Raw genomic sequence first — 16,979 nt, 5'->3', positions numbered from 1 at the left:
ATATATATTGAATATGTGGACTGCACCTATGAAAAGGTAAGATATAAGAATATGCGGAAATCGATATAAGCAAATGAAGATTGATCTATGGAGGCTATCATAGGGAATCATTTCGTCCTACTCAATCAAACCTAGAAAGATTCGATCTAGACTCCAAGGCCCTGTTTGTTTAGCGGTGAGTTTGGGGTGGAAAAGATGTAGGATTGGGTCATACATATTAATGGGATGAAGAACAAGATAGTAAAATTATGGAATGGTTGCCATTTCCCCACCTTTTGCTTGTTTGGTTTCCGTTTTATATTGGAATGGGATGATTTTTACTAGACAAAAGTGTCCTTAGATTTTATGACACTTTCTAAAATAGCCTTTCCTTTTCCTTAATTTACATTGCCTTCGGAGAAGTATGATAGAGGACGGAGCTACATAGCAGAGGTAGACCTATGACCCATGATTTCACTGTTGCTGTAGAGAGAGAGAGAGAGAGAGAGAGGATCTACCGAAAAGGAAGCCAAGGATTCAGGGAGAACACCGAAGGAAGGAAGATCGGAGGGCTCCAGAAAAAGCACCTGAATGGGTTTCCGAAAAACTCTCCGCCATTATTGATATGTGAAGACTGAATTGAAGAGGAGATTCTTCTTAGCCTCATGCTATCTAATACCTTGCTGAGATGATATGGATTAGGAAGAATCCAGAACTTAAAATCAAGATCTCTTCATATTCATTGGTTTCTTGACCTGAAACTCAAACTGGAAAAAGGGATCGTTGCAATGCAGGAGAAATGTAGAGGTAGAGAATCGGAGAGCTATTGTTGGAGACACACCAACAACTTCAAGCAAGTTTACTTCTTTCCCACAACAGTCTCATCAAATTGGTGGGACTTTGAAACAAGAGGGGTAGAAGAAACAAGGTCCGACAGGATTTCCTGACATCCTAACATTTCTCCCACACTTCTTCCGCCATTGCTATCCAAACGCCTACATTTTACCATTTTTGTGGGAAAATTGTCAGAAATAGCATTCCATTAATTTCACCCCACCAAAACCCCTCTATCCAAACATGCCCTAAGTGAATGCTCCTAGATCTAGGCGAAGCTTCCTAGGGCTCAAGGTGGAGTTGCCTAGGCCTAGAGTGAGCTCCCAACTACGTAGGGGAGGTACAGGCAGCTTTGTGATTTTTAGGAGGTGTTGGAGCTTATTCAGACATCATATTTCAGCGTTAATACATCACCGGAAACATTTTACGGATATTATCTAATGACGCAAGAATTGAGCTCGTTTTCAGCTTGAACATCCCTGAAAAATACAAAACAAGTGATTTTCCCTTTCTTTCCTTTTTATTTATTTTTTTTTTTTTTTTATGTGAAATCAATGCCTCTTTTATGTTGTTCCTATACCATTGGCTAATACTCGGTATGAATTGTCAATATTTATCACACCTACACGTAACTTTACAGACTTCAAAGGCTTTTTAGCATATTGGGGATATTTAAGTATTTTCTTGATATTCGAATCTTGTTTGAAAAGAAAGTATAAGTTTCATCTATGGCCTGTATTCATCATCACCCAAAGAGTTGATGAAATTGGGTATCTACAAGATGATGCATAAAAAAATGATGACAGAAAAAAAAATTATATAGCAATGATTTTTAAAATCATAACTATTTTTTACAGGCTGTGGTGGTCTTTTATAACTGATGCAGTATACGCCATTACCCATTTGAAATAAACTTTCCCAATAACATACAATACATATAAAAATAATAAGGAATTAAATTTTTCTATGGAGGTGATAATGAAAAACAGCAGTACAATCAAGGACAGTTTTTTATTTTATTTTTTTCTAATTTGCTCTAGATGGGTTGGTATTCCAGTTGTGCCACAGCCTAGTCCGGTGATCTCCCAGTGATCTATTAGGTTTTTTGGTGCGCCCCTCATTCCAGTTGGTTGAAGGTAAATGTAGATGGATGTTCGATTGGAAATCCAAGTAGGGCAGGAGCGGGAGGAATTTTTAGGGATGAAAATGCAAAGGTTGTTTCATCTTTTTACTCATTTATGGGATTAACATCAAATTAAGAGGCAGAGTTTCGGGCTTTAGTGAAAGGTTTGATGATGGTGAGAGAGATGGGTATTCAAAAGCTATGAGTGGAGTGCGATTCAATGTCTATAATAGTGGTTGTGTATAGTTCTTCTATTCCCTGGTGGATAAGACAAGATTGGCTCTGTTTGTTGCCTTTCTTATTCTCTATAGAATGGAAACTCACTCATTGCTCCAAAGAGACTAATCCTATAGCTGACCACTTGGCAAAACTAGCAGCTAAATGTGGGTTATCTATAGAAGGGATTCCTGTTCCAGCTTCAATTCAGGAGGAGTTGCAGATGGATGCGCAACGAAGACCTCGGTTTAATTTTCTTGATTTTATGAGCTTCCTTCTCCCCTACTAATGGCAATGCTAAAGGTGGGGATTTAGGCTTGTTTTTTTAATGGTGCCTTTTCTTTTAGGTAGAAATATTTTTCTCATATTTTCTGTATAGAATATAGGTGATTAAACATTTGGCGTGCGCACATGGATTATTTGGAGGTATGTTCAAGTTGGGCACGAGAATGGTTTTCATACATTCAATGGCTGAAATATGTTTCCGCCGCTAAATATCAATATTTAGTGGCAATAATTTTACTGCTACTAAATACTGATTTTTAGCAATGATAATATATTACCGCTATGATATACTATTATTTATTTATCTATTTATTTTAGTTTCACATTATCATATATAACATCAATAAGTTATTAACAATGTTATATATGATAGAACCCTTTAGCCAAGCATTAATCTTTTTTTACATTAAAGTCATAGTTTAACAGAGAGAGAGAGAGAGATTTATGTCCTTCAACATTTTTAACGGTCATAACTTTTTAAGCCAATTCCGTAACTTAAATGTGTACTCAATTCATTTCTAGAGGGGAAGACATTTTTTCTTCGTTCCTTGTGCTCCGCGTATCATTATTTTAATTCTTGACAAAAGGGGTTCAGATACTAAAGATAGGGTTAAGGAACTTTTAAGCTGACGAATGGTGGATCTATAATACATTCTTAGCGATCAGGCTTTAACCACCCAACTTAACCATGATGGCATCCAAACACAATATCCTTCCAAAAGAGATCGTGTACACGTCAATTGCTAATCTCAAGTTGTGAGATTTCCTCATCGTAGAAAATGTATCCTTAGCTCTGGCTATCAACTCTAAAGAAATTTCTCTTCCAGATTTTCAACAAAACCACCTTAGCCTTGGGCCGGTGAGTCATCAGACATGGGACAGCTTCTGCCTTGGACTTTTCTGGCCAACCCCTCTCTCTCTCTCTCTCTCTCAAAAGTTAACTGGACTTTCAGCCGATGTTCCAATCCTATGTGGTTTCACTCCAGTCTTGACTAGCATAGAGAGTTTACTTTATAAGATGTAACTATGAATCATTGGAAATTAAATATAACAGCTGCTTGGTCTGATTAAATCCAGTTTAGTTGATCATGAAGAGGATTACCATTAAGGATGTAAATTGATAGTCAAAATTCATATCCGATTTGTATTCATATCCATTTAGGGAAATCTGTATCCGAAAATTGGTATACAAAAATATTATTAATAAATAATTTTATAAATAATCTTGTATAATATTAGAATACCCTTATTAATTCACAAAATATTACATATAATTAAACAAGAAATTTAAATTAAGAAAAAATATTCATGAGGACGTCTATGTATTTTTAAATAGGATCCTTCAACATCAACCTTAATGGGGTATATGGCATCAGTCTTTCAACATCAAGCCTAGTCAAGTTTTCATCTTCTCCCGTCTTCCTCTATTCAAAACTAATAGCCAAAATATAAATGGATGATGGAAAATCCTTATAGGACCGAGTTTTCCCGAGGCCACGGTCCATCGGAAGCATACAATATGGGGGAGATTAGAGGGGAGATGGTGGGGGTCACTTCCTGAGCATCACTTCCTTCACCGAGCGGCGAAGGAAAACTTTTCCATCCTTATTTGATTTATCTTCATATCCATTCAGGAGAATACATATTTAAAAAACTAATATTTGAAAATTATTTGAAACCATTCAAGAACTAATCAGATACGAATGCAAATAATGCTACATTCAATTCATATTCGATCCGTTTATATCTCTAATTACCATTTGAACAATTTTATTTATTATTTACTTATTTATTCATTTATTGGTCAAGTGTAATTTTAATAGTAGATACTTGACAAAACGAAATATTCGTTTGTACTATTTTTTGAACGTTAGGGTTCATTGCAGTAGGTGACCCACTGCCACACTCCGTCTTGCCTCTGACTCTGACCATGTCCACAACTAATTTTGATTTAGTTGTCGGGTAGAAATAGGTTCGTTAGGGTTGTGGCCACCATTCACCTTCCACAAATCCTGTCTATTCATTTTATTGAAACCCCATTTACTAATATAGCTTGAGTGCTTGATTGTACTTCTTATTTTCTCATAATAAATAATCTTTTCACTAACAATAGTTATTCTTTGAATAATTCTAATTTTTAAGAAGGTGGTCCACTAACATCAAAGCCCCATAAGGGACCCATCACTAATAATGAAAAGAATATAAAGTCAAAAGTAAATTTAAAAAGATTCTCTGAGCCGGGGAGGGGACTTATTAAGATAGAATAATGATTTTCATTGACCTATACTCCAAGAGCTCTCGGTTTCATATATACCATGCATTATTTTCATACAGTATTTCCGTTGGATTACAAGTGAATAAGATAAGAGTTAAGAGAGAATGAGATAAGAGATGAGACAGAGATGATAAGATAAAAGACTTCTAAGTAATGACAAACTTTATCGTCTAAGTTTACTCAATAATCTCAAACCCTATCCTAAGCTAGAATGTATCTGACTACCATATGAGATGTATGCGGATTCGAAGAATTCAACACATCCCCTCAAGTGTAAAGCGTAGGATTCATGCTGATCTATTGTGCAAATGAATTGAGCTTGTAGCTCACCGTGTGAAACTTTTTCATGAACAAAATGAGAATCGATCTTGAAGAGTTTTGTTTGAGCATGAAATACTGGGAAGGGAGAGAGAGATATGACACCAATGTTGTCACAACACAAGATGGGCCCCTGTTGTGTTGGGTAACCTATTTCTTTGAGAAAAGATAGGAGCCATGTCAAGTCAGTTGGGGCATCTGTTACTGCTTTATATTTGGCTCTAGTGGAGGAGCATGCCACAATACGTTGCTTATGAGAGGAACAAGAGATTAGATTATTGCCTAGAAAAATGGAAAAACTACCTGTGGAACAACGATAAGCAATGGATCCGGCCTAATCAACATTAGTGAAGGCTTGAAGTGTAGAAGAAGATGAGGATCATTCACGAAGCAAACCATGAGTGAAGGTGTGCACCAAAGATGCAGTATGTGTTTAGCTAAGGCCCAGTTGTCTTGAGTGGGAGCATGCATAAATTGACAAGCCCGGTTTAATGCAAAGGAAATGTGGGGATGAGTGAGAGTGAGGTATTGTAGGGCTACAACAGTGAAACTGTACTTTGTGGGATCATTGAACAAGTCACCCCCTGTCGTAGTAAGTGTGGTAGTAGTGGCCATAGGAGTTAGAATGGGCTTGCGATCTATCATCCCTGCTTGATGTAGGCCTAATTCACTAGTCCGTAATATTTCAAGACAAGTTCAACAACCCTAAAGTTCTACGAAGACTCGATTGTATCGAGGCCCGCGAGGGTGGCCTAAGAGCTAGTCCTACACTAGCGGACCAAGGAAGAACCTGCCATTGAGGCCAGCCTAACTTGGTTCAACCAACTTATGCAAGAACTAGCTAGCTCACATACTCCTATATTAAATTTTCCTTCAGCTCCCTTAGTGGGATTTCACCTTAGTTCCTTTAATTCATCAACTTGTAAACCCTTCTTTGGCATATGAGGTAGTCTTGGAAAGTGCAAAAATCTTACATCTTCCAAGATTCAACCTTGAAGCTTGCATTAAGACCTTGGACAACGAGGGTGGCCTAAGAAACTAGTCCTACACCATCAGACCAAGAACCAGCCAATGAGGTCATCCTAGTCGGTTCAGCCAACTTGTGGAAGAACTAGCCAACTCACATACTCCTATATTGAATTTTCCTTTCAACCCCAAGGGGTTAGTGCAATTGGCTTGGAGGGGACATGGTACTCCGCCTCAGGAAGCAAGGTCCCGTGATCAAACCTTCGAGAGTTTCCGTCTCTGACTGACTCGGTCTTGTGTAAATGATATCACAGTGACTCCAGGGGCTAGTCAGGTCAAATATCCGGACACCCTGTGTATCAAAAAAAAAAAAATAGATATATTTCCTTTCAACTCCCTTAGTGGGATTTCACCTTAGCTCCTTTAATTCGTCAACTTGTGAACCCTTCTTCGGCATTTGAGCTAGTCTTAGAAAGTGCAAAAACCTTACATATATCAAGATTCAACCTTGAAGCTTGCATCAAGACCTTGGACAATACAAAAAAAATCACTTTAGTAGCAAGCCCCAAGATAGTGGGATTTCCTGACCATAACTCTCTTGCATTTGATGTTTATGTCCACATTATCTCTGTTATTTGTGCATGCATTTGTTACCAGCCTTGAATGATAGTAGAGGTAGTACGGAGTGTTATCCCTTCATGTATGAGAGGTTGTTAAGATGATACACATTTTGTGCAAGATAGCTTGTAGAGTTACTCAATTTGAAGACTTGAGTTAGTGTATAGAAAACTAGTAGAGTTACTCGCTTTGATGACTTGCGCTAGTGCATAGAGATTTATGGATCCAGTCCTAGTGAACTTCTGAATAGAAGTGTATATATAGTGGGATTTTGTATGAAGTACTAATTTTGTTAATTTTAATGGCAGTTTGTCAAGTGAAGAATGACTCTAGTGAGCTCCTAACGTTGGACTGACTAATGAATCCATTTGGAAGTTAGGAATAATTTGGATTTGATATGTTCAATCAATGTGACATGTAACTTTCATACCACTACTTTACAAGTGTGTAGCCCTAAAATGGGTGAAGGTGCAAGCACTTTGATGTTTAGTATGCGATGTTAATTTAAGATATGATGACACTTACGGTTGGTTGTTTGTGTTTTTGCTTAGTCTAAGGGTGTAATGTTTTAAGATGAGCTACTTTAAGCATTTCTTATTTTCTTTTTATCACAAATTATCTAATCCAAGGTTGACGCAATGACATGTAACTACCCAAATGGGAAAATATAACGTTTTTCTATCTATAGGTTAAAATCAGTCATTGTGTGGGTTCGGATTAGTGGATGAGTGTTGGTTGGCAAGCTTGGTTAGATAAAGCCCTATTAGAAGTGGTACCCTAATGGGTTTTATGGGCTTCAGTTAACTGTCTTAAAGTGTAAAGATTTAAATAGTTACACTCATTAGTAGTTATTGTGTATAAAGAGTTATGCCCATGGATTTTAGTCACAGGAAAATTTCATGAAGTGGTGGAAGAAGAAAAAAAACATAGTAATTGCACTGAAAGAGGTGTGGGTCAGTTATTTCATAATTGTAGCTGAGCATATTTAAAGAAAAAGAAATGGTCGACGTTATGAAGATTGGCAGAGGCAGCCAAGGTATGTGCTTGATATGATAAAGAAGGACATAAGGGAGAGCATTCCTGAGTCGAAAAATGTAGTGAGATAGGTGTCTGACGTTCTTAGCGTAGGAATAAAGCCTCATTTGGAGGTTTTTTTGTGTAAACCACCTACAGGGTGGGTAAAGTTTACTTTTGATGAAAGTTCCCTAGGGAATCCAGGTAGTGCAGGGGCTGGAAAGATCATGAGAGATCACAATGGTAGGTGTCTGTGGTCATTTAGTGTGTATTTGGGGGTTAAATAAATTTATGAAGCTGAGGTTGAAGGTCTGATGCAAGGACTAATGAAAACAAAGGAGATGTCTATTCTTTCCGTTGGATAGAATCAGATTCAGCAGCAGTGGTTATGGTGGTACAACAGAAGAAAATTTCATGGTTTGCTCTGCAGAAATGGAACCACGTAAGGCTTTACTTGGAGAGGGCAACATGGAAAATCTCTCATAACTTCAGAGAAGGAAACTCAATGGCTGATTATCTGGCTAAGAAAACAACCAAATTGAAGTGCGAGTCATTCAATGTTGCTTTTCTGAACCATGTTTCATAATTGTTGGCTAAGGATGAAGCTTCTAGGCCTTATATAGATTTCATTAGTGGGTAGCTCGGGTCATGCTGATGGCAATGTTGAAGGTGGGATCCTGTTTCCGCCTTGGTCTTGGTGATTGTAATTTTATTTTTGTTGTAATTGCTTCTTAATAAAATTATCCTTCTAGCCAAAAAAAGAAAAAAAGACAAGTTGCATAGAAAGAGGAGTAGACCAATTTGAAAAGAAGAAAAACGGACGTTCGAGGAACTTTTCAACAAGCAATATGGATTCGAGTATAAATGCAAATAATTATCATATTATTACTATTATTTATATTCGTTGATTTCTTATATTGATATTGTAAATTATTCTATCATTCTCATCTACCCGATATTTATAGTCTTTTTAAATGTTTTACGTATGTACTAATGAGTAATGAGACAACAGGAAAGACATTATTGTGGCTCGTCGACTGGCTTTTAAAGAAAGAACTCTTAAGATGCAAGGCAACTACAATGAAGAACTTGTGAACTTGTTATAGTCTTTATTCGTGTCATCATGTTACCCAAAAATAAAATAAAAGTACTCATTTCATTAGGGAAAGAATGTATTGGGCCATAGGCCCATCTTGGAAAGAGTTTTTTTTCGTACCTTACCCAACCATGGAAATCCATTGGGCCTTAGGCCCATTGTTAAAGTCTTTTTTTTTTTTTTTTTCAAGGGGAAATGAACACGCCCTCCACCTCTAAATACAACAGGCATGAAAAGATCGGCCTACCCTTTGACCCGTTTGCTCGTCAATGGCTCGTCCTACTTTCTCATTGACCCACACATTGACACAGTAACCATGTGAGCGGGGAGCATTTTTTTGCTCTTCTTTTTTAATTGGTCAGCCACTTCATAACACAAATACAATTTTTTTTTTTTTTTTTTTTTTTTTTAAATAACACACAACACATTTACACTTGGCGCCCCTTTTTTTTTTTTTTTAATGTAAGTTACAAGAAGAGTCATACGCATTACAAATATATCATACATTACAACTTCTTAAACCTGCAAACCTAAAGGAGAGGTGTCTAGAGCTCTTCCCTCCATTGGAACAAAAGAAGCATCACCATTGATCCCTTCAATCACCTCCATTTTATAGTTATACTTACTCGATACCCACAAGAAGGCCCCTAAGTTTAGGGTTGAAATAACTAAAAGGAAACAATAGTAGTAATCCAAGTGAGAGTCATTCAAGTTATCTCCAATCCAGCTTTTCCTCTCACCCCTGCCAGTTATCTTATCCACCATTGTAACCAAAAAGCTGTTCAAGAAGTTCCCCACACCAATCCCACTAGTGAAGAATGTGGTTCCAAGGCTCTGCATGTCTTCTGGAGATTGATCATAGAAGAATTCAAGTAACCCAATAGCATTAAACACATCTGCCATCCCTAATAAGATGTATTGAGGTAGAAGCCAAAAGATGCTCATTGGGACAATCTCATTCGCCGCTACGATGCCGTGTTCCTTGATGACTTGCATCCTCTTTAGCTCTACAGCATAGGCTATTAAAGTGACTGCAACTTGAATCACAAATCCAATACCAAGCCTCTGAAGGAGAGTGATCCCTCTAGGGTTTCCTGTCTTGCGCCGCATGATCGGCACGAAGTAACGATCATACATGGGCACAGAGATTAGCATGGAGAGAGTGACAAAGCTTCCAAGTGATGCTGCTGGAATTTGGAAGTTGGGTCCAAGGTTTCTCTCCAATGTTGTTCCTTGTTTGACAAAGAGGGTGTTGACTTGAGCCCATATGGTGCTTGGGATCAAGGTGACTAGCCAGATAAGGGTCATACCAAACACAAGCTTTGTCCCTTCAACTTGAGTAACAGTGCATGATTCTTTTGAGGTTGAGCTCTCCATGTTGCCTTCTTTGATGGCAGCTTTGTCAAGGAACCTACATCCAATAATTGAAAAAATAAGTAAACGACATTGCAAGAGGGCAACTGCATTTAACGAGGGAAAGAATCACAGAAGATTTTTTTTTTCTTTTTAAAGTCCAGGTGCAAGGTAGAGGGCCACTAGCTAGCCAGGCAAGACATACGAGGGGTCAAATAAGCGACCCACAAGGGGCAGACAAGGGATCCATGGGGGCCAAAGTGCCACACTTATTGCAGTATTAACTACTATTATCATATTTTTAAAGGTGGTGGAAGTAATCGGCAACCTTCCCTAGAATTATGTCACCGCCCTATTGCCTAGTAGCCTACCATTGAGCTAGAAACTTATCCCTACAAAAGACTTTTAAATTGATAGGACAAAAAAAAAAACTCACTTTCCTTCTACACTGGTGAAGGTGAAGGTTCACCCACAAATCTACCGTTATTATCATTCCTCCTATATGATGGAGGTTGAAAAGGCCCTTCATCGTTGATCTATGCCCATCCAACTGCAATGATGGCCATTGCTCCTTCCTGATGGTTAAGGAAAACTCGGTCCTTTTGAAGTAATGGTCAATCTTGGACAGACCGACAGAAATTGAAAGCCCTATAAATTGAGAAATAGAAACAATGCCAAGACAAATCTGGAAGTAAGGTCCCTCTAGTACTATTTTCATAATATTAGTCAATTACTTTCATTCGAAATGCAATCCTCACACTTCTACCATTTAATCCATAGGAAGAAATATGGTTCAAGAATAGGTATAAAAGCTGGCTGGGGGTAGACGTAGGCTCAGCCTAAAAAGTTTTCTAGTTAGTACCATTTTTGGGCCCAGTACTACATGAGCCATAGGCTGGGCTCGGGCTGGTCAATGAAGGTTGGTGTGTACAACATATGCCATTATAATAATATGTCCTGAGAATACAGGATGGGCCAAACATTCATAAATGAGCTAGGCCCACTAAAGTTTTTTTCTTCTAAATATAGGTAATATCAATTTATTACAAAAGGGACCCACCAAAGTTGTAATACTAATTCATTTTAAAGTATTTTATGCTTTAAAATGTCTACACCCATAAATGTATACATCTATTAATTTTTTTCTTTTATGGTAAACTTACACGTCGATTATTTACTATTACAACAATTGCATGTGGTATAATTTTTTTTTTTTTTTGGTAAACATGGGGTATACATATACTATCACATATAAATACATTATAATTCATTAATTTGAGTTCAGACCGGGCTGGGCCATCTGATTGTCTGAGGTCAACCTAGCTTATTTTGTAAAATTTCCTGGCTCAGGTCGAGCCATCAAAATCTGGCTAATAGGCCCTAAACCAGCCCAACCCAATTTACATCTTTTTACCAAGAAAAACCTTTAATGGGTCATCTGACTTATTTTTCATGGAAAAGATTTTTTTTTTTTTTTTTTTGGAATAAAATTTAATGGGTTAACAGTTCACAAGGGTAGAGTTTCCACTATTCATCTTTCACTTTTGAGCACAGATCTGATGGTCTAACCAAGCGCACATGATGGGCGTGGTCGGCCCAAAGCAAGTACATCTGACTTGTGCAAGACTAGATCAATAAATTGTATCTTGCCTTGGACCTTCAATGATTGTCCGATGCAATTAATTTAAAAGGGAAGAATAACCATCAAATAAGTGACATCAAATCATCCCACGTTGTACTAAACTGTAGAGGAAAGGCATCCTTCTGCCAAAGAAAATAAAGAAGAAAAGACATCCACTACTTTAAATAGTACTAGACATTCACAGCCATATATTTTATTGACTCTCTGAATGAGGGAATTTCAAGTGCATTTAAAAAACATATAATCTTTCATGGATCATTCAAGATTACAGGGCTCACAAGAAGTCATAAAAGACCCACGAAGGGGCCAAACGGGCGACACAATTAAACTAGTACGTAATATTTCTGTGATTTAGAAGTCGTCTAGGAGATTTGATTTTAGTACTCTCCAAAGGGTGCAATAATAACCATCAGGGCAATTTCAAAATCAATTGTAAGCCTATTTACTGTTGTGTCATTTTAAGATTATCATAAAGTTATCATTGTCTCGTGTGCGAGAACACTTGTAAAACGACAGGATATTATCCTAGTAAAAAAATGTGTTATACTAAAGGAAAACAAAGTAAAATTACAATTTATTAAACACATGAAGGAATGGAATGTCAATAAGAAAATCCCTATAATTGTATGCTTATAACATTAATGGTAAGTTTTAAGTTACCTAAAGGATGGTGTATGTTGAACCCTCCGTTTTCCGGTGATCATGTAATGTTGTGGTTCAAGCTCACATAGTTGAGATGGATCGGTAGGGAGCCGGAGTTTGCGATTGTTGAAGGCCGTGATCAGAACTCGGAATAAATCCCTTGCAGGGTTCTTGCTCTTCCTAGCCTTGTGCCTGTAATTTGGTGTCCCTATATAGAAGATGAAGAGTGATACCATAAGACCCACAGTAGGGATTCCATATCCCAATCCCCAGCCTAAGTTCTCTTGGATGTAGACAAGTCCCATAGTAGCAAAGAGAGCACCCAAGAAAGAGCTGAACATCCACCAGTTAAAGAACGAGGCTTTGAGCTTCTTCTCATGAGGATTGAAATCATCAAATTGGTCTGCACCAAATGTGGATATATTGGGCTTTGTTCCACCTGCTCCAATTGCTATTATGTAGAGTGCTGCATAGAAGTATGTGATTTGGGAAGCTGAAGCCTTATTGCAGATATTATTTGCACAAGTTGGCTTCAAGGATTTAAGGGAGACTGCCATTGTCAAGAGTACCATTCCCTGTTGATAAATTTTGTCTTTTAAGCCATGAGATAGAAAGAATTGAAGATTCCCTTCAAAAAGATATTAAAAAGGTATCTTTGTGGAGAAACTACTAGTTCTTTGGTGAAGTCTTTTCAGTGTAATTTTCCAAGACAAAGTAGACAACGCAAAAAACATAAGAGGCTGTGACAGGTTGGAATCCTAGTCCCACTCTCCCACCCCAACTTGAAACCTATGCACCATCCAATACACATTTCATTGGTGGGCTGGAAGATTAACAATGGCCCACTGCAGAAGGGCCCACTACTGTCTCCTCATGTGAGAGAAACCCCACAGGATGGCAACCATTAATTAAAGGCGGTGGGTGGTCACCAAGTTGACACCAATCCACTGATTTTGTGATGACCCACAAACAGGTTTTCATGACCAAGAATATGTCAAGGCCTTGAGGAAGACTGTAGAGAGAGACAGAGAGACTACTATAACAGTGAGGATCGGAGGTTTGAAGGATTGAATTACCAGAACATAAACAAGGGATGAGACAGTGAAGGTCCAAAACCGACCCACGTAAGAGTCTGCAATGTAAGCGCCCAAGAGAGGTGTTATCCACACTGATCCAGACCAGTTATTTACATTTCTCACCGAAGAAACTGTGTCCTCATGAAGCTGGGTTGTCAAGTAATTCACTAAATTTGAAGCTATTCCATAGAAAGCCATCCTCTCAAACGCTTCATAACCTGCAAAATTTTCTCCAAATACTTGAGTAGGAGAGAGAGGGTATATATATATATATATATATATAGCTAAGAATCAGTAGTAAATTTTATTAATAACAAAAATAGAGAAAATAAAAAAAAACTGTTGAGCTACTTTACCATCTTTAACATGGTCATCCACAGAAAAGCAACTCAGTCAAAGAAAAATACAACCAAACAGTTAACGATAATCTAAATCTGAGTCATATTTGAGCATTTCAATTAACATCAGATAAAAAATATGATGGAATCACATTCCAAGTAAAAGAAAATCTAGTTGAGACAACATGCTTTGCGAGTTTGTCCAATACACAATTAATCTTAGGGATTTAATGGAAAATATACCACAGAGAAGAATCTAAGTAACTCTTAATAAACCACCACTCCTGCCGAAACATCCATAGAATCTTTTGATTCTTGATGCACATTAGGACGGTCAAAAGAAAAGTATGGAAAATGGTCTATGGAACAGTTCATGAAACACAACAAATATGATGAAACTTGCCAAAATTGACTGATCTGGAGATTTTTCCTATATAATTAGCCAGCGTCACCAAGGGAAAATATGAAACTAAAGCAACTACCCACCAATTGGAATAGTTGTTTGAGCAACTGTGAGGCTTGTTTAAAGGCTCTAATTAAGCTTACTTTTTTAGTTTCAGTGAACTCCATGCATCAACTTTCTTAGGCTTAAGATACTACTTACCTACAAGAAAGGCACAGGCCTTCCATTTCCCAGTTCGAGAGGCAAGTACTGGACGTCCCCGAAGATCGACCGAGCCATCCTGAGTGTGATCTTTGGCTTCCATGTGTGCGTGTGTGTGTGTGACAGAGAGATCAGAGAGAACCAAGTTTTCCACGGGATTTGAGAAGCCAAGGTTGGCTATAAATAGCTAGGCAACGCAGAAAGCGGTGGTTATGGTGTTGCTAATTTTTCTTTTCCGTTTCTTTAATTCTAGTTACCACTTCTTGGTGCTAATTAATTACAATAGAATTTTTTTTTCTTTTTCGGATACATGAAAATTGTAAAGGGTCCTGGCCTCCTAGTTATTACCACCCCACCACAACCCTCTGAAATAAAAAAATCTACGAATATAGATGTCCCTGTGCACGTCTCATTGACCCCACATTGATGTTAGGGTGTAGGGCCACACGATGAGACAGTGATCTCATGCCTATGTAGGGTCACATGATGAGGCAGTGATCTCATGCCTATGTAAGAACTCTCACCCTGCTCTATCGGGAATCTAGATTCTCTATCCATATGGGGTGCCTCACCATATGGGAGGAGCACCAATGAAATAGAATCTTCACCCCAACTAACACATCTTATAAATAAGGGAGATTCCATTTTATTGGTGCTCCCCATGTGGGGAGGCCACTCCTTGAGGGTAGAGAATTTAGAATATACCACTCCCCTCTCCTTACCCAAAAAAAAAAACTTATTCCACAGTTGCATACATTAGAGTTGATCCCCACCACCTCCTGAGACCCCTGCTGCATATTGACAAGGATACCAAAAACCAATCTGGATTCTCTACTCTCGTGGGGTGCCCCTACACATGGGGCAACACCAATGAAATAGCTTCTCCCTTATTTATAGTTGTGTTAGTTGGGAGGGATATTCCATTTCCCCACATGGGAGCACCAATTAAATAGAATCTCCCTTATTTATGGTAGTCAGTTGGGGGTGAATACATAAGGAGCATGGTTTCAAATGGGATAGGTATCAGCCTTGACCGATTCAATACGAGTCCACTGGTAAGCCATAAAAGTAAAATGGTTATAAAATTGATTTTTATCAAAAGGCAAGGATAAATATATCTGATAAAATCCAATTCAGGGTGATTTGAGTCAGTATCAGATTAATAAAAAAATCAGTATCCACTTTAACCGAAGTCAAAATCAAGATTGATCAATCGGTCTTTAATCGGTTTGACTAATGTATTAAGGGTGTAAATCAGTTCGGAATCAGGTATCTGGTTTAGTTATGATTCAGTTTTAGGAAGTATTGGTGTGATTTGGAATCGGATCAAGCCCTGCTTTGAGTCTGAAAATTAGTACTCATACCAAACTTGTCTAGTTTCAGTTCTTATTCAGTTCCCAAATTTGGTTCTTACGTGGTTCGGTTCTGATTTTTGTATTCGATTTATAATATATATTTATTATATTATATTAGTATTATAAAATCTAAAACTAATATTTAGTATTAAGTATTTAAGTGTACTATAATATATTAGTATTATATTATATTAATATACTATAATATATTGGTACCCAACTTTGATTCAGTTTCGATTCTAATAGTGGGTTAAATTGTCGGAACCAAAAAGTAGCAAAGTCCCATCTCGGTTCCATTCCCTAATTTTGGATTGTGCTTATATTCTATTCACTTTAGTCCGATTTCATTTATTTGATCCAGAATCAGTTTCAATTCCGATTTGACACCCTTATTGATCATTAATCTATTTATTTAATTTTTTTATTATAACAGAAAAAAATAAATAAATAAATCATTTTGTTTTTTCTTATTGCTTGTCAAATTATTTCGTGCATCTTAATGTGAAAATAATTTGGCATGCGATTTGCATTTGACGTCAAGGCAATTGAGGATCAAATTCAAATTACAAATGGTAAGAGGACCATGTTTCTTGACCATTTATCAAATTCCCAAACCAAATTCGGTGACATGATCTGTCATGTATTTAATATTTGAGATAGAGTACGATGCCTGGTCTTGTGGCCCTTGTACTAACATGGTGATCAATAAAAACATGCATAGTCAACATCCAGCAAGGGGTGGGATAATAATTTCGTGACAATATGTCTAGGCTAAGGGTGTCAATTCGGTGTTGATACTGAATTTCAATACCAGAATTGTACCGAATTACCAAATCGAAAGATTAACAAAGGAGATTCAGTAGATTTCTGTATGACAAAATGATTTTTTTTTTCTCGATATGCTATGGTATTGATATTTAAGACAAAACCATTTACTATGTACCAAACCATACTAAAGTACCAAAACTATATCGAATACAGAATCAAAATACATATATATTTAGATTGCCGAATGTGTAAACAAAAAAGGCAAAATATTGAATTGAAACGTTATCGAATACCAATTATGTACCGAATAAAATCGTACCAAAATCATATCTAGTCGGAAAAATCTATACTGAAATGTAGGATTTTTTTTCTCGTATCATATCATTTCAATATTGACTCTTAGTCAGTGAGCAGGAGTGCAAGACCGTGTAATGTTCTTTTTACCTTAATATTTGTAGGGAAAAGGCTGGGCGAGCC

At 37.4% G+C, this 16,979-nt stretch overlaps 1 protein-coding gene across 1 annotated transcript; it reads right to left on the bottom strand.

The window, feature by feature from the left end:
- Nucleotides 1-9,184: 9,184 nt before the first annotated feature.
- Nucleotides 9,185-14,547, bottom strand: LOC122074927 (protein NRT1/ PTR FAMILY 5.1). The gene is made up of 4 exons (XM_042639924.1): nt 14,380-14,547; nt 13,438-13,655; nt 12,380-12,936; nt 9,185-10,135 (listed from the first exon to the last, which is right to left on the bottom strand). Exons 1-4 carry the CDS (start codon nt 14,480-14,482, stop codon nt 9,241-9,243), a joined length of 1,773 nt encoding a protein of 590 aa, XP_042495858.1. The 5' UTR covers nt 14,483-14,547; the 3' UTR covers nt 9,185-9,240.
- Nucleotides 14,548-16,979: the final 2,432 nt, after the last annotated feature.

Source organism: Macadamia integrifolia, chromosome 1 (genome assembly GCF_013358625.1).
Source record: "Macadamia integrifolia cultivar HAES 741 chromosome 1, SCU_Mint_v3, whole genome shotgun sequence".
NCBI lineage: Eukaryota > Viridiplantae > Streptophyta > Magnoliopsida > Proteales > Proteaceae > Macadamia > Macadamia integrifolia.
Note: the sequence above shows the minus strand (reverse complement) of the source record. Positions and strands in the feature narration are given on the sequence as shown.

What these genes read in the sequence shown, in the direction of transcription:
- LOC122074927 (XM_042639924.1), bottom strand. Translation starts at nt 14,482, where the DNA reads ATGGAAGCCAAAGATCACACTCAGGATGGCTCGGTCGATCTTCGGGGA. An exon ending in CATCCCTTGTTTATGTTCTG is followed by an intron (nt 12,937 to 13,437) that starts GTAATTCAATCC and finishes ATTTATCAACAG; the next exon opens with GGAATGGTACTCTTGACAAT. An exon ending in CAACATACACCATCCTTTAG is followed by an intron (nt 10,136 to 12,379) that starts GTAACTTAAAAC and finishes TATTGGATGTAG; the next exon opens with GTTCCTTGACAAAGCTGCCA.